The 16,885-nt window shown below is 30.2% G+C and overlaps 9 protein-coding genes across 9 annotated transcripts; 6 read left to right on the top strand and 3 right to left on the bottom strand.

Annotated features, from left to right (window-relative positions):
- Positions 1-510: 510 nt before the first annotated feature.
- PPL_02636 (dihydrofolate reductase) lies at positions 511-1,182 on the top strand (the record flags this gene model as incomplete). The annotated part of the gene is made up of 2 exons (XM_020573615.1): positions 511-841; positions 956-1,182. The coding sequence occupies 2 exons, from the start codon at positions 511-513 to the stop codon at positions 1,180-1,182; spliced, it is 558 nt and encodes a 185-aa protein (XP_020435687.1).
- A 306-nt stretch (positions 1,183-1,488) lies between these two features.
- PPL_02635 (actin) lies at positions 1,489-2,703 on the top strand (the record flags this gene model as incomplete). Its single annotated transcript, XM_020573614.1, has 2 exons — positions 1,489-1,527; positions 1,612-2,703. The coding sequence occupies 2 exons, from the start codon at positions 1,489-1,491 to the stop codon at positions 2,701-2,703; spliced, it is 1,131 nt and encodes a 376-aa protein (XP_020435686.1).
- Positions 2,704-3,038: 335 nt separating this feature from the next.
- On the top strand, positions 3,039-4,996 carry PPL_02634 (uncharacterized protein; the record flags this gene model as incomplete). Its single annotated transcript, XM_020573613.1, has 2 exons — positions 3,039-3,054; positions 3,294-4,996. 2 exons carry the CDS (start codon positions 3,039-3,041, stop codon positions 4,994-4,996), a joined length of 1,719 nt encoding a protein of 572 aa, XP_020435685.1.
- A 75-nt stretch (positions 4,997-5,071) lies between these two features.
- Positions 5,072-5,779, bottom strand: PPL_02633 (calcium-binding protein; the record flags this gene model as incomplete). Its single annotated transcript, XM_020573612.1, has 3 exons — positions 5,072-5,169; positions 5,235-5,478; positions 5,546-5,779. The coding sequence occupies 3 exons, from the start codon at positions 5,777-5,779 to the stop codon at positions 5,072-5,074; spliced, it is 576 nt and encodes a 191-aa protein (XP_020435684.1).
- Positions 5,780-6,345: 566 nt separating this feature from the next.
- PPL_02632 (PH domain-containing protein) lies at positions 6,346-8,539 on the bottom strand (the record flags this gene model as incomplete). The annotated part of the gene is made up of 6 exons (XM_020573611.1): positions 6,346-6,441; positions 6,531-6,842; positions 6,945-7,265; positions 7,376-8,002; positions 8,090-8,305; positions 8,396-8,539. The coding sequence occupies 6 exons, from the start codon at positions 8,537-8,539 to the stop codon at positions 6,346-6,348; spliced, it is 1,716 nt and encodes a 571-aa protein (XP_020435683.1).
- Positions 8,540-10,724: 2,185 nt separating this feature from the next.
- On the top strand, positions 10,725-10,977 carry PPL_02631 (uncharacterized protein; the record flags this gene model as incomplete). Its single annotated transcript, XM_020573610.1, has 2 exons — positions 10,725-10,734; positions 10,802-10,977. The coding sequence occupies 2 exons, from the start codon at positions 10,725-10,727 to the stop codon at positions 10,975-10,977; spliced, it is 186 nt and encodes a 61-aa protein (XP_020435682.1).
- An 827-nt stretch (positions 10,978-11,804) lies between these two features.
- bub3 (WD40 repeat-containing protein) lies at positions 11,805-13,086 on the top strand (the record flags this gene model as incomplete). Its single annotated transcript, XM_020573609.1, has 4 exons — positions 11,805-11,906; positions 12,036-12,664; positions 12,752-12,931; positions 13,023-13,086. The coding sequence occupies 4 exons, from the start codon at positions 11,805-11,807 to the stop codon at positions 13,084-13,086; spliced, it is 975 nt and encodes a 324-aa protein (XP_020435681.1).
- A 130-nt stretch (positions 13,087-13,216) lies between these two features.
- On the bottom strand, positions 13,217-14,971 carry PPL_02629 (uncharacterized protein; the record flags this gene model as incomplete). The annotated part of the gene is made up of 1 exon (XM_020573608.1): positions 13,217-14,971. One exon carries the CDS (start codon positions 14,969-14,971, stop codon positions 13,217-13,219), a length of 1,755 nt encoding a protein of 584 aa, XP_020435680.1.
- An 849-nt stretch (positions 14,972-15,820) lies between these two features.
- On the top strand, positions 15,821-16,786 carry PPL_02628 (protein disulfide isomerase family protein; the record flags this gene model as incomplete). The annotated part of the gene is made up of 2 exons (XM_020573607.1): positions 15,821-16,281; positions 16,366-16,786. 2 exons carry the CDS (start codon positions 15,821-15,823, stop codon positions 16,784-16,786), a joined length of 882 nt encoding a protein of 293 aa, XP_020435679.1.
- Between the last annotated feature and the right edge of the window lie 99 nt (positions 16,787-16,885).

The following is a 16,885-nucleotide window of genomic DNA, read 5'->3' as shown; positions in this document are numbered from 1 at the left end:
AGTCATTTTTCGTTTTTTAATATAATTGCCCAATAAGAGTATTTTGTAACAACCAAAGATTTTTAAGTTAATCAAACTTTGCAGGAAAACACTTTTTAAAATAAATGATGACACAAACACATAATTCATTCCCAAATTAATAATACTGAACATGTTTGATTCATACTTATTTCTAACCACCGATTTCTGCATATTTACCTCCTAAAATTTATTATTAGGTGTTAATGTTTGGTAACATCAAAAGATTACATATTGTGTGAATATAATTTAAAAAATTATTTTATTTTATTTAATTTAATAATAATAAGTTTAAAAATAAATATTAATAACAAAAATAATTATTAACATTATTAACATTTACAACAAAAAGAGTAGTTTTTTATTAGTTACATAAAAAGAATTTTTTTGTCTCAAAGAAAATGATGATAATTTTTTTTTTCATTTTACAACCAAATTAATTTGTTTTATTTTTATTTTTATTTTATTTTTTGATTATGATTACTCATAGATATGGTAAAGATATCATTTGTAGTTGCAGTATCTTTAAACAATGTTATTGGTAAAGATGGAGGAATACCTTGGAGGCTCAAAGGTGATTTAGCATTCTTTTCAAAAACAACAACAGGACATCCCATTGTAATGGGAAGAAAAACATTTGATTCAATAGGAAGACCTCTACCCAACAGACACTCAATAGTCATAACATCATCAGGGAAACTTTATAACAGAGATGGTATAGAATATCAAGAGAAACCAGATGTTCTAACCATAGTAAGATCAACTGATCAAGCAATAGAGTTGGTTAACAATTTAAATAGTGATGTAGTTTATATCATAGGTGGTAAGTGTTACAAAATATAAATATTATAAAAATTAACAGTAATCCTAATATAAATTATTATTTTATATTTTATTTTATTTTAATTTGAATTATTTTTACATTATTTTTTTTTAGGTGAAACAATATACAAAGAAACATTCAAATATGCTAATGAGTTGTTGATTACTACGGTGGACACTGTTATAGAGGGTGGCGATACCTTCTTTAATCTCTTCCCTAACAAAGCCACTCCACTAATTGACTGTAACAACCAATCATGGGTCATAATGGATAAAAAATCTTTTAAAAAAGACAATGATAATGAATATGACTACACAATATCGACCCTCAAAAGAGAATAATGATATTGTACCCATCTAAAATGCAATAAAAAATTTTCAAAAAAAATCAACCAAATTTTATATGAAATTGACCAGTATTTTTTTTGAAAAAAAAATTGTTCAACTTCAAACCTATTATAATTATGGCTTTTGATTGGGTTGTAAAAGAAATTGGGTTTTCATATGAAAAAAATGATTTTTTTTAATTAAATTGATTTTTTGTTGTGGTTTACCTTCCATCTTTTGGATTGCATAAATAGTGACGCTGATCAATTATTTCATTTATCTTTGTTGTATAACTTAATAATAAACTAATAAATAAATAAAATGGAAGGTGAAGACGTAACTGCTTTGGTAATTGATAACGTATGTCTCAATAATAATTTTAAATCAACTATTATTTCTCAAATATTAATATTTAAAAATTCTTTTTTTCTTTATTAATTTCAGGGTTCTGGTATGTGTAAGGCTGGTTTCGCTGGAGATGATGCCCCACGTGCTGTATTCCCATCGATTGTCGGTCGTCCAAGACACACTGGTGTCATGGTCGGTATGGGTCAAAAGGACTCCTACGTCGGAGATGAAGCTCAATCAAAGAGAGGTATCTTGACCCTCAAGTACCCAATTGAGCACGGTATCGTCACCAACTGGGATGATATGGAGAAGATCTGGCATCACACTTTCTACAACGAACTCCGTGTTGCCCCAGAGGAACACCCAGTTCTCTTGACTGAAGCCCCACTCAACCCAAAGGCCAATCGTGAGAAGATGACTCAAATTATGTTCGAGACCTTCAACACTCCAGCCATGTACGTTGCTATCCAAGCCGTCCTTTCCCTCTATGCCTCTGGTCGTACCACCGGTATCGTTATGGACTCTGGTGATGGTGTCTCCCACACTGTTCCAATCTACGAAGGTTATGCCCTCCCACACGCTATCCTCCGTCTCGATCTTGCTGGTCGTGATCTCACTGACTACATGATGAAGATCTTGACTGAACGTGGTTATTCATTCACCACCACCGCCGAACGTGAAATCGTCCGTGACATCAAGGAAAAGCTCGCCTACGTTGCCCTTGACTTCGAAAACGAAATGCAAACTGCTGCCTCATCCTCAGCCCTCGAGAAATCATACGAATTGCCAGACGGTCAAGTCATTACCATCGGTAACGAACGTTTCCGTTGCCCAGAGGCTCTCTTCCAACCATCCTTCTTGGGTATGGAATCTGCTGGTATCCACGAGACCACCTACAACTCCATCATGAAGTGTGATGTTGATATCCGTAAGGACTTGTACGGTAACGTCGTCCTCTCTGGTGGTACCACTATGTTCCCAGGTATTGCTGACCGTATGCAAAAGGAATTGACCGCTTTGGCCCCATCCACCATGAAGATCAAGATCATCGCCCCACCAGAACGTAAATACTCTGTCTGGATTGGTGGTTCCATCTTGGCCTCCCTCTCCACTTTCCAACAAATGTGGATCTCCAAGGAAGAATACGATGAGTCTGGTCCATCCATCGTCCACAGAAAGTGCTTCTAAACGCTCTTTGTAATATATTTTAATTTATTATTAATATATCAATAAATGAATCAAAAAGTCATCTGTTGATTTTATCCAGTTGGCTTTATTTGTAAACTAAAAAATCAAACAACAATACATTTTATTTGATCAATTTTAAATTTTTCTCTTTTGAAAAACAATTTTGTGTTTTATTCAAATAACTTTTGATTGACTATGTTCAATAAAACAAGAGAAGTATTAAGAGTTGGTAGAAGAATGTTGTTTTTACAAAGAATCAAAAGATGATTGTTTAAATTGATAGTAATAGAAACTTATTTTTTTGAACAACTAGTTTTATAAACTTATTCAAAACAATGTTATTCATTGTTTGTCTTTAGAATATACATTCAGTTTAACAATCAATCAAGATGTTTAAATTGATAGATGGTGATAATTTGTGAAAATCCAAAGAATCATTGGGTGTGCTTATTAATTTTTCTCTTAATCCCCACTTCTTAAAAAATTAACAAATTCTTTAACAATATAAATTGTCAATGAGTAAAGTTGAAGTTAAATGAATATCACATTAAGTTATAGCTAATTTTTTTCTTTTATTTTGTTATATTTAGTTACAGATATGAAGGGAGATAGTAATTTTATATGTCCAGAGCATAAAAGACAATTGGAATTTATTTGTTTTAAATGTAATATATTGTTGTGTTCAAAATGTTCAAACAATCATAATAAGAAATTCGTAGATCACTCTCCATTCTGTGACCATGTAGATGATATCAAGAATTCATTGGAGACTGTCATTAGTACCGGTTCAGCCAGTGAGAGTGGCAGTGAGAGTTCATCTATAAAAAACAGGCTCAGTTCAATCTGGACTACTATAAAGTCACAGGCAACCAGACATCATTCTTTAGAGTCAACCGAATCTGAGATATCTGCACAGTTTTCACAATTTCATGAGTATCTCATCGTAGAGGAGCACAAGTTAAAGAAATCTATTGTCACACAGAAAGATCTGATCAAGGAGCAAATCGATATCAATGTCAATCAGTTAAAGTCGTTAGTGGATATTGCCAACACTTGGAAGCATATCGAAAAGAAGGGAGACGGTAGTGAGGATGATAGTCTAGTGGTTGGAAGTGAAGATTCCAATACAGATTCAACAGCAGAAAGCTATTCATTATCATCAATAATGGAATCTATCAATCAATCCAATTCCCTGTGTAATTTTATCAATAGAAATAGCAATACACTCTTTGATTATATTGTTCCAGAGAGTACCGATGAGAATAGAGATGTAGATTTAGTTGTATTGGATATGATTTACAAGTATAATCAACAATATTCTTTAAAGAGTACTTCTGCAACTCCAAACAACAATAATAACAATGGAAATATGAAGTATGAGCTAATAGTTTCTAGCGAAAAGGTTGAACAAGTTAAATTATCAATTCAACAATCATTCAACTTGATCTCTCAAAGAATCAAACAAAACTATATTTTCAGCATATTCGATTGTGATTCTGCATCTCTAATCAATATCTCTGACCAAAGTTATTCAACTGAATCATCTTTTCAATTGAAAGACTATGAATCTGGATCGACATACAACTCAATGGTGCAAGCAGGTGACCATATCTATATTTTCGGTAGCAACAAACCCGATATTTCCAACAAATATTGTAGAATCTCTATCAAATCAAAATCGATTGACCACATAGGAGAGATGAAAGGAATCAAAGGAGGACAAGAGATATCGGTTTGCTATGATGGTGCAGATCATATCTACTTGATAAATGGATACGACAGTGAGAATGACATCTATCATCATAGAGTCGATAGGTTTAATATTAAATCAATGAAATTTGAATCGCAATTAAATTTCGACTGTCTCTACACCGATTACTATTCATTCTTCTTCAATGGAACTCTCTACACCGTGCCATATCAAGGTGGATTACTTTATGCAATTAATCCAATCACAAGAGCGATAGACAAATATAAATCCGATCAAATCCTGGATGAAATTAGTGCAATGTGTCACGATAGATATGGAAACATCTTTATGCATTCATTGGATGGAAGATTCATTAGATTCAATGTCGTTTCCAAAGATATCGAGGAGTTAGAGACTAGCATTGAATTGGAAGTAAAAATATCAATGATTTATCATCATATCTCTAGCAAGGAAGGTTTAATTTATTTATTGGGTGGCTGTAATTATGATAATCATATATATAACATTGAGACCAATGAATGGACAACTTTCGATGATGATAAAGATAGAGATTTTTGTGGTGCATCCATCATTACAATGTAGCTAGCTTATTTTATACTATTATTTCAATAAACAATATTTTATTCTACACAACTTTGGTTTTTTCTTTTTTGGAATTTAATATAATAATCCATTTGCAGAGTCATAGAAACAAATCATTCTGGTGAATCTGGTTGATCCACCTCCAATTTTAACAAATTGAGCTTTTGTCAAACCTAATGTTAATTAACTATTGTTAGTTTTGAAATAATTGGGTAGAATAAAAAGTTATGAAATTTACCATTTACAGTGAGTCCCTGTTTGAATAAATCGAAGCAATATTCAAAAGATTCTACACCTCCACATCCCAAAGCGGTTCCACAATTGACAGCGACATGGATCATTTTTTCAACTTCTTGTGATGACAAGGTTCCACTCTTGTCGTCGTCAAAAATATCAAACAAAACAGCCATTCTTTCTTCTACAGGTGCCTTGGTCATTAAATAAAGGGCAGTGGTAAACTCTTTAAAATCAACTGTTCCGTTCTTAATTTTTTTGATTCACTATTAGGTTTCTATTTAAATTTTAATTATATGTTTTGGCATATCTTACTTTATCAGTATCGAAAACTTTGAACATTTTCTTCATGTCTTCAGTACTCCAGTCTTGGAAACGAGTCTTGAAGAATTTAAGAAACTCTTCCTCTGAGAAACCGATCTTCTTGTCAGCACCACTGTACTCCTTGAAGTCACGAGTCAAAATTTCGATATCATCCTTGCTGTATTTGGTGGTCTTCATCAATTGATCTAATTCCTCTTTTGACAATTTGGTATTTGCTTGACCCATTTTATAGTTGTATATATTTATAAATAAATAAAAAATGATTTTATATTTTGATTTGGTATGATAAGTTTACTTTAAAGATCTATTTATATTTGTTATTTTTTGATTTAAAATCTTTTTTTTTTTGTTTTATTTTTTTGAATTTAAAAGATTCCAAATTATGTACTTTCATCGAATTTATTCACCTTTTCGTGAAAAGATATTTTTTGGTCTGAAAATTAAAAAGGGTCCACGATTTTAACTTGATCAACCTATCACAAAAAGAGTTCGGGTGTGAAGATAATGTGATAGTATTAATTTCTCATGTATCAAACAAATATTAAGTATCTTTAGTCATTAATGTTTTTTGACTTTTAAAGATTCTAAATTAATTCCAACGGTTAAATTTGTTAATTATTAGTGATTATCTAAATTTAGTAAAGTACTCTTTTGACTTACTTCAAGTAAATAATAGTTTACTTTAAGATTGATAATTAATTTGTACATATAACTATTTTTTATTTTAAAACCTTTTTTTTCTTTATGATTATTATTTTGTGCAATATATAAATATATGATATTGGTATTATTTATTTATTTGACATTATTGATTGTAGATGTGAAATATCAACTTTGCTCATATCAAATACACCAATGTTCCTTTCTATAATTCTATACAATGTTTCCTATAATGATGGTAAATAGATAGAAATAATAAATTGTTAGAATAAACTTGTACATAATGGTATTAAAAATTTTTTTAACATTAACTTACTTGAACTTCTTTAACAGAGTTAAACAACTGAGTGAATTGAATGGAATCCAATTTACTGAGGATTCTAATGAATACCTTGTAGTTTCTATAGACAGACACCTCGAAAGTGGATGTCGATTCACATAGAGGTAGATCACGATGCCACAAGTAGAATATCTTTACAATGGTTCTTTGAATGTGTCCAGAGAATGGTGTCAATATTGGCAACTGATGTAGAATAGTCGAGAAGTTATGACTGACATTTTCATATTTCTGTGTAATGATTGGATCCAATTTAAATTTATTATTATTCTTATTCTCTAAATGTAATTTCTATTATTATTATTTTAGAATAGTTTAAAACATGTTAATAACAAAATTGAGCTAAATAAATTCGCAAAAAAAAAAAAAAACAACCGTTTAGTAAGTACTTACTTGATATAATAAATAAGAATGAGTGAATGATTGTAACATTGCTTTATCGGATGGAGTGAAAGAGTTATTCTTGTCGGCTTGTTCGATTTCCTTCCAGAGGAAGGCACCGTACTTAATGGAAGGCAGTGATTCGTAGTTCTCGAGGAAACGGTCGATCAAAACTAAAATGGCATCTTCAATGACAGCAAGTTTGTTACCCATCACCGTGTAGTTGAGTGCATAACTCAATAGCAACATATTTCTATTGAGGAATGTCTCTCTATCTTCATTTTCCAATATCAACAAGTAGTTTTGTCTCTTCTTCTTTGTAAAAGTATCGATCTGAGTGATAAAAGTTGGTCCTTCCAATTTCCATTTATTAATAATTTCCTATGAACAACAAAGAATGTTAGTTATTATAAAATAAAGTTGCTTAGCTTTACACTACTTACAGTTCTAATTAAATGTAAACAATATGTAAAATATGGATATACAATATCACTTTCATAGGGAGGTGTGCATGGGTATGGAAGTGGTTGTGTCTTTTTGTTGTCCCAGTCGAGAGTGGCGAGAATTAGATAGGCGGCGAGTATGTGATATTCATTCTGTGGCTTTGCCATGAGGATGTTTGCAAAGTAGGTGGTTGACTCGTAGTATATCTCGAGATCTTTACCCTCGGACGGCACTATAGACTTGACAGTCTCGTGATCGAGTGTTCGCAATGGTCCTGGTGGACGTGGTGGTATGTGTAGCGACGAATCTATGGGTGGCGGCGAAGCAATCGGTGTTCCAATCGAATCGAAATGCGAGAATCCCTGATGAATGTAATTGGTGAACTCGCGATACGGTGAATTACTATTTTGGAACTGCTGTTGCTGTTGAATCAGTTGCTCTTCATACTGTTTCTGTTGGTTCAACTGCTCCTGCTTAGCCTGCTCTGCTTGCGCTTGCTTCTCGACTGCCTGTCTAATGTGATCCCTTCTCACAATGTAAGCGGCGTGTATCTTTTTCAACGCATTGATCCAATTCAACGAGAAATACTGATCGTCAGCAAACAAGAAATAAACTCTACCTCTATTCTATAGTTTTTAAAAGAGAGCAGAGTAAGTATCTGCATCTTATCATCACAATAACAACAACAATAATAATAGTTCAATACTACTTACTGTTTGTATTTCAAAGTATCTATTGTCACTCCAAACAGCAGATGTAGAGAATTGAATGTTTGTAACGTGTTCCCAGAGGATGTTTCCTCTGTAGTCTACCTGCTTCTCGTCGGCATAGTATTTGATACTATCTATATTGGCAATGAAGAATCTCTTCTTCCATGTTTGTATCAATCCTTTTGCTCCTTTCTTTTGTAACCAACCTTCATAATGATTCTGTTATAACATATATACAATGAGTTATTAATGTTAATATATATTCATCGATAATATATTATCTATATATATTGATATTGTTTTACTCACCTCTTTAACTTCATTGGGTGCAGTGGTAGTTATTGGTGCATTAGGATCATGTTCAGTATTCAAATTTGGATAGGCACCGACCGGTGTATGATTATAGTTATTACTACTGTTTGGTACAGTACTAATATCAGGATAGTTTGACATAATTAAATATATATTGATTTTCTACACTTTACTTTACTTTGTTTTACTTTTAATTTATTAAATTCAACTTTTATTTATATATATTATTGATATATTATTGATATTTATTTATGATATGATATGATTTGATTTTTTGAAAAAAAACTATACAAAATATAATACAAAAAAAAAAACAATGATATTTAATGTTAAATTTTATTTATTTATCAGATATTTATTTTTGTTGTTTGTTGATTTTTAATTAAAATAATTATTATTATTATTTGTGTGTTTTAAAAATAATGTTCAATTGAATTGCAATGTAAATGAGTCAATGTAAATGATTCTTTCAATCCTGAAAACAAATAAAAATAAAAAAGATAAATAAATAAATTAAAATTATGAGTTTTGCAAACTCTCTAATTCTGAAGATAGATTTGGAATTTTTTTTTTTTAAAATTTTTTTTATTCATTATTTTAATTTAAGTGTTAATAATAATATTTATAAAGGTGATATCTATCATTATTAATTTAATACAATTTAAATTAAAACAATGAATAAAAACAGAATTTAGTTTTTTTTTTTTAAAAATTTTTAATAACAAAACAGTTTATTGTTCATAATAATAGTTTTTTTTATATTGTATTTCGATAGCTAATAATAAAGATACTTAATACTCTAATGATTCACCAAGGTCAATAGTTACATCATCATCATCTTGATTGTTTATGCAATTAATACTCAGATGGGATGATTGATTTTCGATAGCTATGGTGTAGTAGGTAGATTTAAACATGTTGTTGCTGGTCGTTGTATACATGGATCTATTAGTGTATTTTCAGGCTTTTCGTTGAGCCGTTAGATTTATAAATTATTAAATTTACAATGATAAGTTATTGCATACTTTATAGATTTGGCATCGAGTGAGACGCTTTGTAGTGTTAGCTGACTTGGTTGTATCAAAGGTGTGCGACAGTTGGTTAACCAATCAAACGGTGCGAATTTCCTAAGCAAATGAACGAGTAGAGTCCAGCTTGAACTGTAGTCAAACTAGTGATCTATTAACTACGAAATGGAACAACTTGGTAAATTCAGAATCTAGATTAGTTTGACTGGGATTTCCAATACCTTGGAGGGTGCAGACACAGTAGTATAATGATACCATGAAATCCAGCAGTGATATATTACAAAATGTATCTACACAATTTCATGCAGTACATGATTAATCAAGTAATAAATAACACAAGTTAAGTCGGTTGAATAGGCCCGATTCAAATATTTGTTTTAAGATTTTCAAAACAAATCACAATAAGACAGAAGTTTTTTGTCTCCTAAAAAATTGTTAATTTCTTTGTTTTACTAAACTTATTAAAAATATATAATTCCTAGCTACCTAAGGAATAACTATCTCATTCTAATTACATTTTATTTCATTTAGTTCTGCTACTACTGTCGATCAGAATAATCATTTTGCTTATGTTTTCTTTTTGAAAAATTAAATATTTTATCTATCCTTAATATCTATTCTTTCAATAATAAACAATCGGCATGCTTAACATTACAGTTTTTGATAAAATATTTTATTAAAACACACGATTTTTACAAAATAAATACTATCTATTTATTGGTTTATAATTTTTTTTTATTTTGTAAAACTAACTTTGTAGAGGTAATAATGATGCGTGGATATATTGATAAATTAAAAATATTTGTTACTTTTGAGAAGGGTGTGTAAACATTTTTAAATAAAAATAAATACAAATATCTCTTTTGTTTTTTCAATGTGGCTTTTTTTTACAATTTTCTCAACGATTCATTTTAATTCAATTACTATACAAAGATTGAGAATTTAATATTACAATGATTTAATGAATTTCTGTAATATTGTGTTTAATTGTAAATGAAAACCAACACTCTCACTTGTTGTAAATGTATTTGGAAAGTGTGAGAAAAGAATTTTTTAAAATAATTTCTCTTTCAGGGTATTCCATTTTCTTGCAATCATTTTAAATTAAATAATTTTGAGTGTTTTTTCAAACAAATAGAAATAGTATCTTACATTTTCATATTAAAAGTCTTTTAAAAATTTAAAAGAAAAATTGAACGAATAGGAAAATATGAAATAAAAAAATCTATATAAAGAAGAAAGAAATATCATTCTATATATCAATAATTTTCTTAATTTACTCAAATTCAAATTCTAAAATGTTAATAAGTAAGTATTTAAATAGATTGATTAAATTCCTAAAAAATAAAATTAATATTTTTTTTACTTCAAATAGAATCCTTAACTTCACTCGGAAATGTTGGAAACACATCGTCAATGACCAAAAACTTTGGATCATCAAGTGGAAGTCTTTCTGGTCAAACTTCCAACACCAGTACTGGTGGTCTTGGTGAAACTGTTTCTGGTTTATTAGACAGTGTACTTGGATTGGTAAATGGTCTTTTAGGTTAATAAACCAGAAAATTATGCTGGGTTCTCAAAAATCAAACAAACCTGATTTTTGAATATTTCTTCAATAGAAATGATAATAAAATTTTTATAGTTACAAAATACTATGAAAGAGTTTGGTTTCAGTTCTTTTTTTTTTTTTTCTGAAAATCAATTCAATTGTATCTTCAATTAATTATTATAATATAAACAAACTTTCAATTCTTGGAATTTTAATTAATATTTACAATTAATTATTTTATTGTTTCCTTATTATTTGGTTTGAGGTGTTTGGCTGATTTTTTGTAGAGCTTTTAGACTTTTAATATTTAAATCGAGCATGGTTATTGAATACGATAGTTCTTTATGTCATCTAGTGAATCTCTTTGAGGTGTTAGCTGGTTTAAAACTTCTTGGTTGTATCAAAGGTGTGCTTACAGTTGGTTGACCAATGGTACGAATTTCCTAAGCAAATGAATGAGTTGATTGTAGCTATTCAACAGACATGATATCTTTAAAAGAATCCAATCATTGTTTATACTTTAATTGTAAATATATGTTAAAAAGTTAAGTTCGATAGATGATGATAATTCTCTATCTTCACTTTCGATCCAGAAGGTCCAAACAAATAATGAAATATTAATAGGCTCTTACAAGAATGTTGATGATTATTATATTTGGCACATAATCAACTAGTATTCTCATTCCTTTTCAGAATATGTTTTTTTTTTAAATATAGTAAAAGTTTTTGTAAAGTTAAAAAGGCGGCAAAATTTTTTTTAACTTACAAGATTTATATATTAATATATCTTTTTATTTATTTTTTTGTACATAATATAATAATATTAAAAATGACAGATTACTTTGAATTAAGACTACCACCACAAGATGGTATCTCTTCATTGAATTTCATACCTCAAACCAATTTACTGTTAGTTACTTCATGGGATACTGTATGTGTGTGATCAATCGAGATTCAATTCGATTCGACTAGATTATAAAGATAGAAATGAATTCATTCCTATTAACTAACTAACTAACAACAATTAATTGTTCGAACAACTATAATATCATTTTCAAAGTCAGTTAGATGTTATGATACAACAGGTAATGTTCAGAGATGGCAGTATAATCATGATGTCGCTGTGTTGGATGGCTGTGTACAAGACAAGAGTCGGGTGTTCTCCAGTGATATCTCTGGTCGAATCAAGAGTTACGATGTCGCTAGTGGTGTCGCCAGCGATATAGGATCGCACGAGAAGGGAGTGCGTGCTCTCGCCTATAACCACGAGTCACAGCTGCTGTTCAGCGGTGGCTGGGATGGCATCCTAAAGGCGTGGGACGTGCGCGATCCTCATCAACCGAAAGAGATGCACCAACACAACCTCGAAGCACAGATATTCACGATGTCGACCACCGCCAACTGGCTAGTGGTAGGAACGGCCGACAAGATGATAACGATATTCGATACGCGTCAAATGCAACAACCCGTACAGAAACGTGAATCCTCTATCAAATTCCAAACGCGATGTATCAGAACGTTTATCGATGGCAGTGGCTACGCGTTGGCATCGGTCGAAGGTCGTATAGGAATGGAGTATTTCGATCCAAAGGAACAACAGGCAAAGAAATATGCATTCAAATGTCATCGTGCGAATGAAGCAGGTGTAGATGTTGTTTATCCAGTTAATACAATTGCTTTTCATCCAATGTAAATATTAATATCAACATTCAACAGGTTATCTGTTTAATCATATAATATAATACTAATATATATATTGTGTCTATCAATATATAGATATGGAACATTTGCAACAGGTGGATGTGATGGTAATGTATATTATTGGGATGGACAGAATAGAAAGAGATTATTCCATTTGAAACACTATCCAACATCTATATCAGCATTAGCATTCAATTCAGAAGGTAATCTATTAGCAGTTGCATCATCCTATACATATGAAGAAGGTGAAAAAGAGTATGTATCATAAACATAATCATGTTATTATCATTACTATCATCATTCTAATTAGTATACTAATAATCAATCTATCTTTTTTAAATTCAAGTCATCCAAATGATCAAATATTTATTCATACAGTTAATGAAAAGATAAAACCATTTGGAAAATAATATAATCAACAGCAATATCAATATAATAATAGTTTAGCATATGTTACATATCAACAATTGTTTAAGATCTTTTATTTGAGATGATATTATAGAATGACACAACAATCGATTGATAATAATCACATTTATTTTAAGTATGATATTCACTATCTCTATTACCGATGAACTGACAGATATCATCTAAATCGAATTCCTGTACCGATAGATCGCCTATCAGTTGAATGATAGCGACTTCTCTACGTTTAGAATTGGTAGTTCTTTCTACGAGTGAACCTAGACGACCACGATGTTTACCTTGTACAACACAAACGGAAGCACCTTTTTCTCTTGGAATAGCTGTTTCCAACATTCTTTGTTTAATATTCTCTAGCACCACACCACTATCCAATAACTCCAAACAACATAACTTCTCACCAACAATATCTATCACCTTTGCTTTCTTATTATAATACTTTCCATCCGCCAAACTCTTACTAACTATCTTTACCAACACATTATTTCTTAACCACATTGGTTCATCGTCAACCCTACTACTACTGCTTTTACTATTATTACTATTACTACTACTACTACTACTTTTACTTATTGATTTAACAGGTTGTTGTTGTTGTTGTTTAGATGATGATGATGATGATGATGTTGAGTTTGAATTTGATGTCTTTTCAATTAGTTGTATATCTACTTTGTTAATGACTGCACGTTCATTTGATTTGAATATGATAACTAGCTTGTCGTCGGAATCTTTGGGGATGGAATCAATCTCTGCGTACATTCCTTCGTGTTGCCCACTGATTACTAATACTCTTTCACCTACGTTGTATGATTGTGAACCACTCTTGTTCATCGGTACCAGCTTCTCAGAGATCCCTACCATGTGTCTAACTTTACCGTCTTCACCTTTCTGTGCAACCAGATAGCGTTTGTCTTTGTCGTCTACATCCTTCGGTTGCGCACCAAGTCCCAATCGGTAACCCGGTCGCTTAACAAACTGAATCGGTTCATTCAGACCCTTGTTGGTTAGACCTATTGCTTGACCGGGTTGCCATCCCATGCCACGGAGCATCGCTTCGCCAAACACCTCGATCGGTGTCTCCTCGTAATCTTCATTGTCCGCTTCCTCCGGTCGAGATTCAACATCAAACTTAAACTTATCATCGTCGTTATCGAATCGATCCAGACCATCCAACTTTTCAATCAATGGTCTAACCTTTACTACTTGATTCATCTCCACATCCTTATGATCATCATTCTTCTTATTTCCAATCAATGATTTTATCTCTTGTCTATTACTACCACTACTATTATTATCATCTTTTTGTTTGTTCTTATCCTTTTGTTTTATTATTTGTAATCCATGTTGTTTTGGTTTAAAAGTATTACTATTATCATCTTCATTTTTATCACTACTACTATTATTATCAGATTTCAATCTTTTAAATTTATCTTTTTCTTCTCTTTCTGTTTTAATTATATTTTCAAATGTATTTGTTGATTTACTTGTCGATGTTGTTGTCGATATTGTTGTTGATATTGATGTTTCTATTTCAGTTATACTATTTATATGTCTTTGTTCTGATAATGGTATTACTTTCGGTGGTTTCGGTAAAGGTTTTTCATCTGATATGCTAGAGGTAATCTTTGTACCTTCAAGTGATGTAATAAAGTTTTCTTGTTTCTTTTCTGGTTCTTTTCTTTTTTGATTGCTACTATTATTATTATTACTACTATTACTATTAATACTGCTACTATTGCTTTTAAATGAAAAACTAATAGTACTCTTTGATTTACCATTTAGATTATCATCACTATTGCTTTCTTCTTTATCTTTTTCTTCATGATTTTTATAATCATTATCATTATTCTTTACAATATTAACAACATTCATTATTTATTTTATTTCTTGATGTTGTTATAACAGTATTATTTTTAGTTTATTTGTTGTTTGTCGTGTTTGAATAAAAATCAAACCGTTATTTTAAATCTAGATTAATTTTTAAACCATTTCTATTTTTGAATTTTCTACAAAGTCTATAATATATTCTTTACTTTTCTCATTTATATAAATATAAATATATAAATAGATTCAAATTTTCTAAAAGTGATAGCATAGATAGTATCTATTTAAAAACAATACCAAGAATGCGGATACCCTCAATATTGTAACATATGCTTATATAATCAAATTATACTCTAGAGATATATCGATTAGTTTAAGTGATATCAAATAACAACTGTATTATGATTATATAGTTTATATAATTTTTTTATATTAAAACAACATGCTTTATTTATTTTTTATATTTCAAAATAAAGAAGTACACGATTTGATTTTGATCTTGAATGAAAATGGCTGGTCCAACCAGACAGACCGACTGTGAATGAATATATGAGAAGTGAGTATTTTGTTAGTTTGGTTGATCATTTCAATAAAACCAGAATAGCGGATATATTGAATTGATTAAACTTATTGAAAGAAACACTAGAGTACTATTCAATTTATCTCTAGCTTGAATTCAGTTAGTTAATGTAATGATGTGCTGCTTTCCTATCATATTGCAATCACTAAAGATCTTATTTAAATGAGTCACCAAATCAGGTGAATCATCAAAATAATGTGAAAAAAAAAGTGCAAGACTTAACAATTTTTTCATTTATTAATGTAATGATCATTTATTCTTAAGATCATGATAAAAGATGATGATTCATTTGATTAATTAATTAACATTTCGAAAATATGTTAAAATATAGATTATCAATATTATTATCTATTTTATTTGTATTGTTCATAAATCATTCTACATTGGTAGAGAGTCAGGCTAGTTCATTTTATATAAAGCTATTGAATCAAGATAATTATAAAGAGACGATCAACGATGCAAAAACAAATAATCAAGCAGTGTTACTAGAGTTATATTGGAATTACGATACTTTTGAATTCTATCATTATTTACAACAGAAAATTAAACCTTTTCCCAATATAATCATAAGAGGAATCGATTGTAATGAAAATGAAGCACTATGTAAACAGATATTACAATCAGCAGCCGATCAACAACAACAACAACAACAACAACAACAATTAACAGATATTTTAGATAATATTTCAAAATCAAATAACAAACATATGGAACAAGTTCTAATTCATAATAACAATAACAATAAGAATATTGATGAATATATTATAGTAACATCAAAGTAAGTAAGATTTAGCTAAATCAACAACAATATATTAACAAACCAACTAATTTGATTGCAATTACTTCAAATTCGATTCTCTAGAGATATAAGAGAAATATGTAAGATTGTAGGTACACCTATTACTATTGTTGAATTATCGGGTGATAATGTGTTAGATATTCTTTATAATAAAGAGAATAAGAGTGTTCTCGTGCAATATTATTATGGATTCAGTGGACACGATAAAGCACTTTACGTTCCAAGATTCGAAGCACTGTCGAGTATCTTTGCAAACGAAGCAAACTTTATGATTGCAAGAGTACAATGCTATGAGAACACTGTTAATTGTATGGATCATGGTGGAATGGAGAGTAGATCGATGGCAATTCTCTTCTCTGGGAAACGTCAACAAGCCATCATATATCAAGGTGATTTAGATGTCAAAGAGCTAAGTGAATTCATTCAAGATGAAATCAATGGAAATGAATTTAAACCAAATTATTCTAAAAAAAGATCATCATAGTAATCAAAAAAAATAAAATACAAAAATTTTGTAAACTTTTATCTTTTTTAATATTATTATTCGAAATTTCCAATTAAAATTTAATAACTAGATTGGATA

Source organism: Heterostelium album (genome assembly GCF_000004825.1).
Source record: "Heterostelium album PN500 unplaced genomic scaffold PPL_scaffold3, whole genome shotgun sequence".
Lineage (NCBI taxonomy): Eukaryota > Evosea > Eumycetozoa > Acytosteliales > Acytosteliaceae > Heterostelium > Heterostelium album.
Note: the sequence above shows the minus strand (reverse complement) of the source record. Positions and strands in the feature narration are given on the sequence as shown.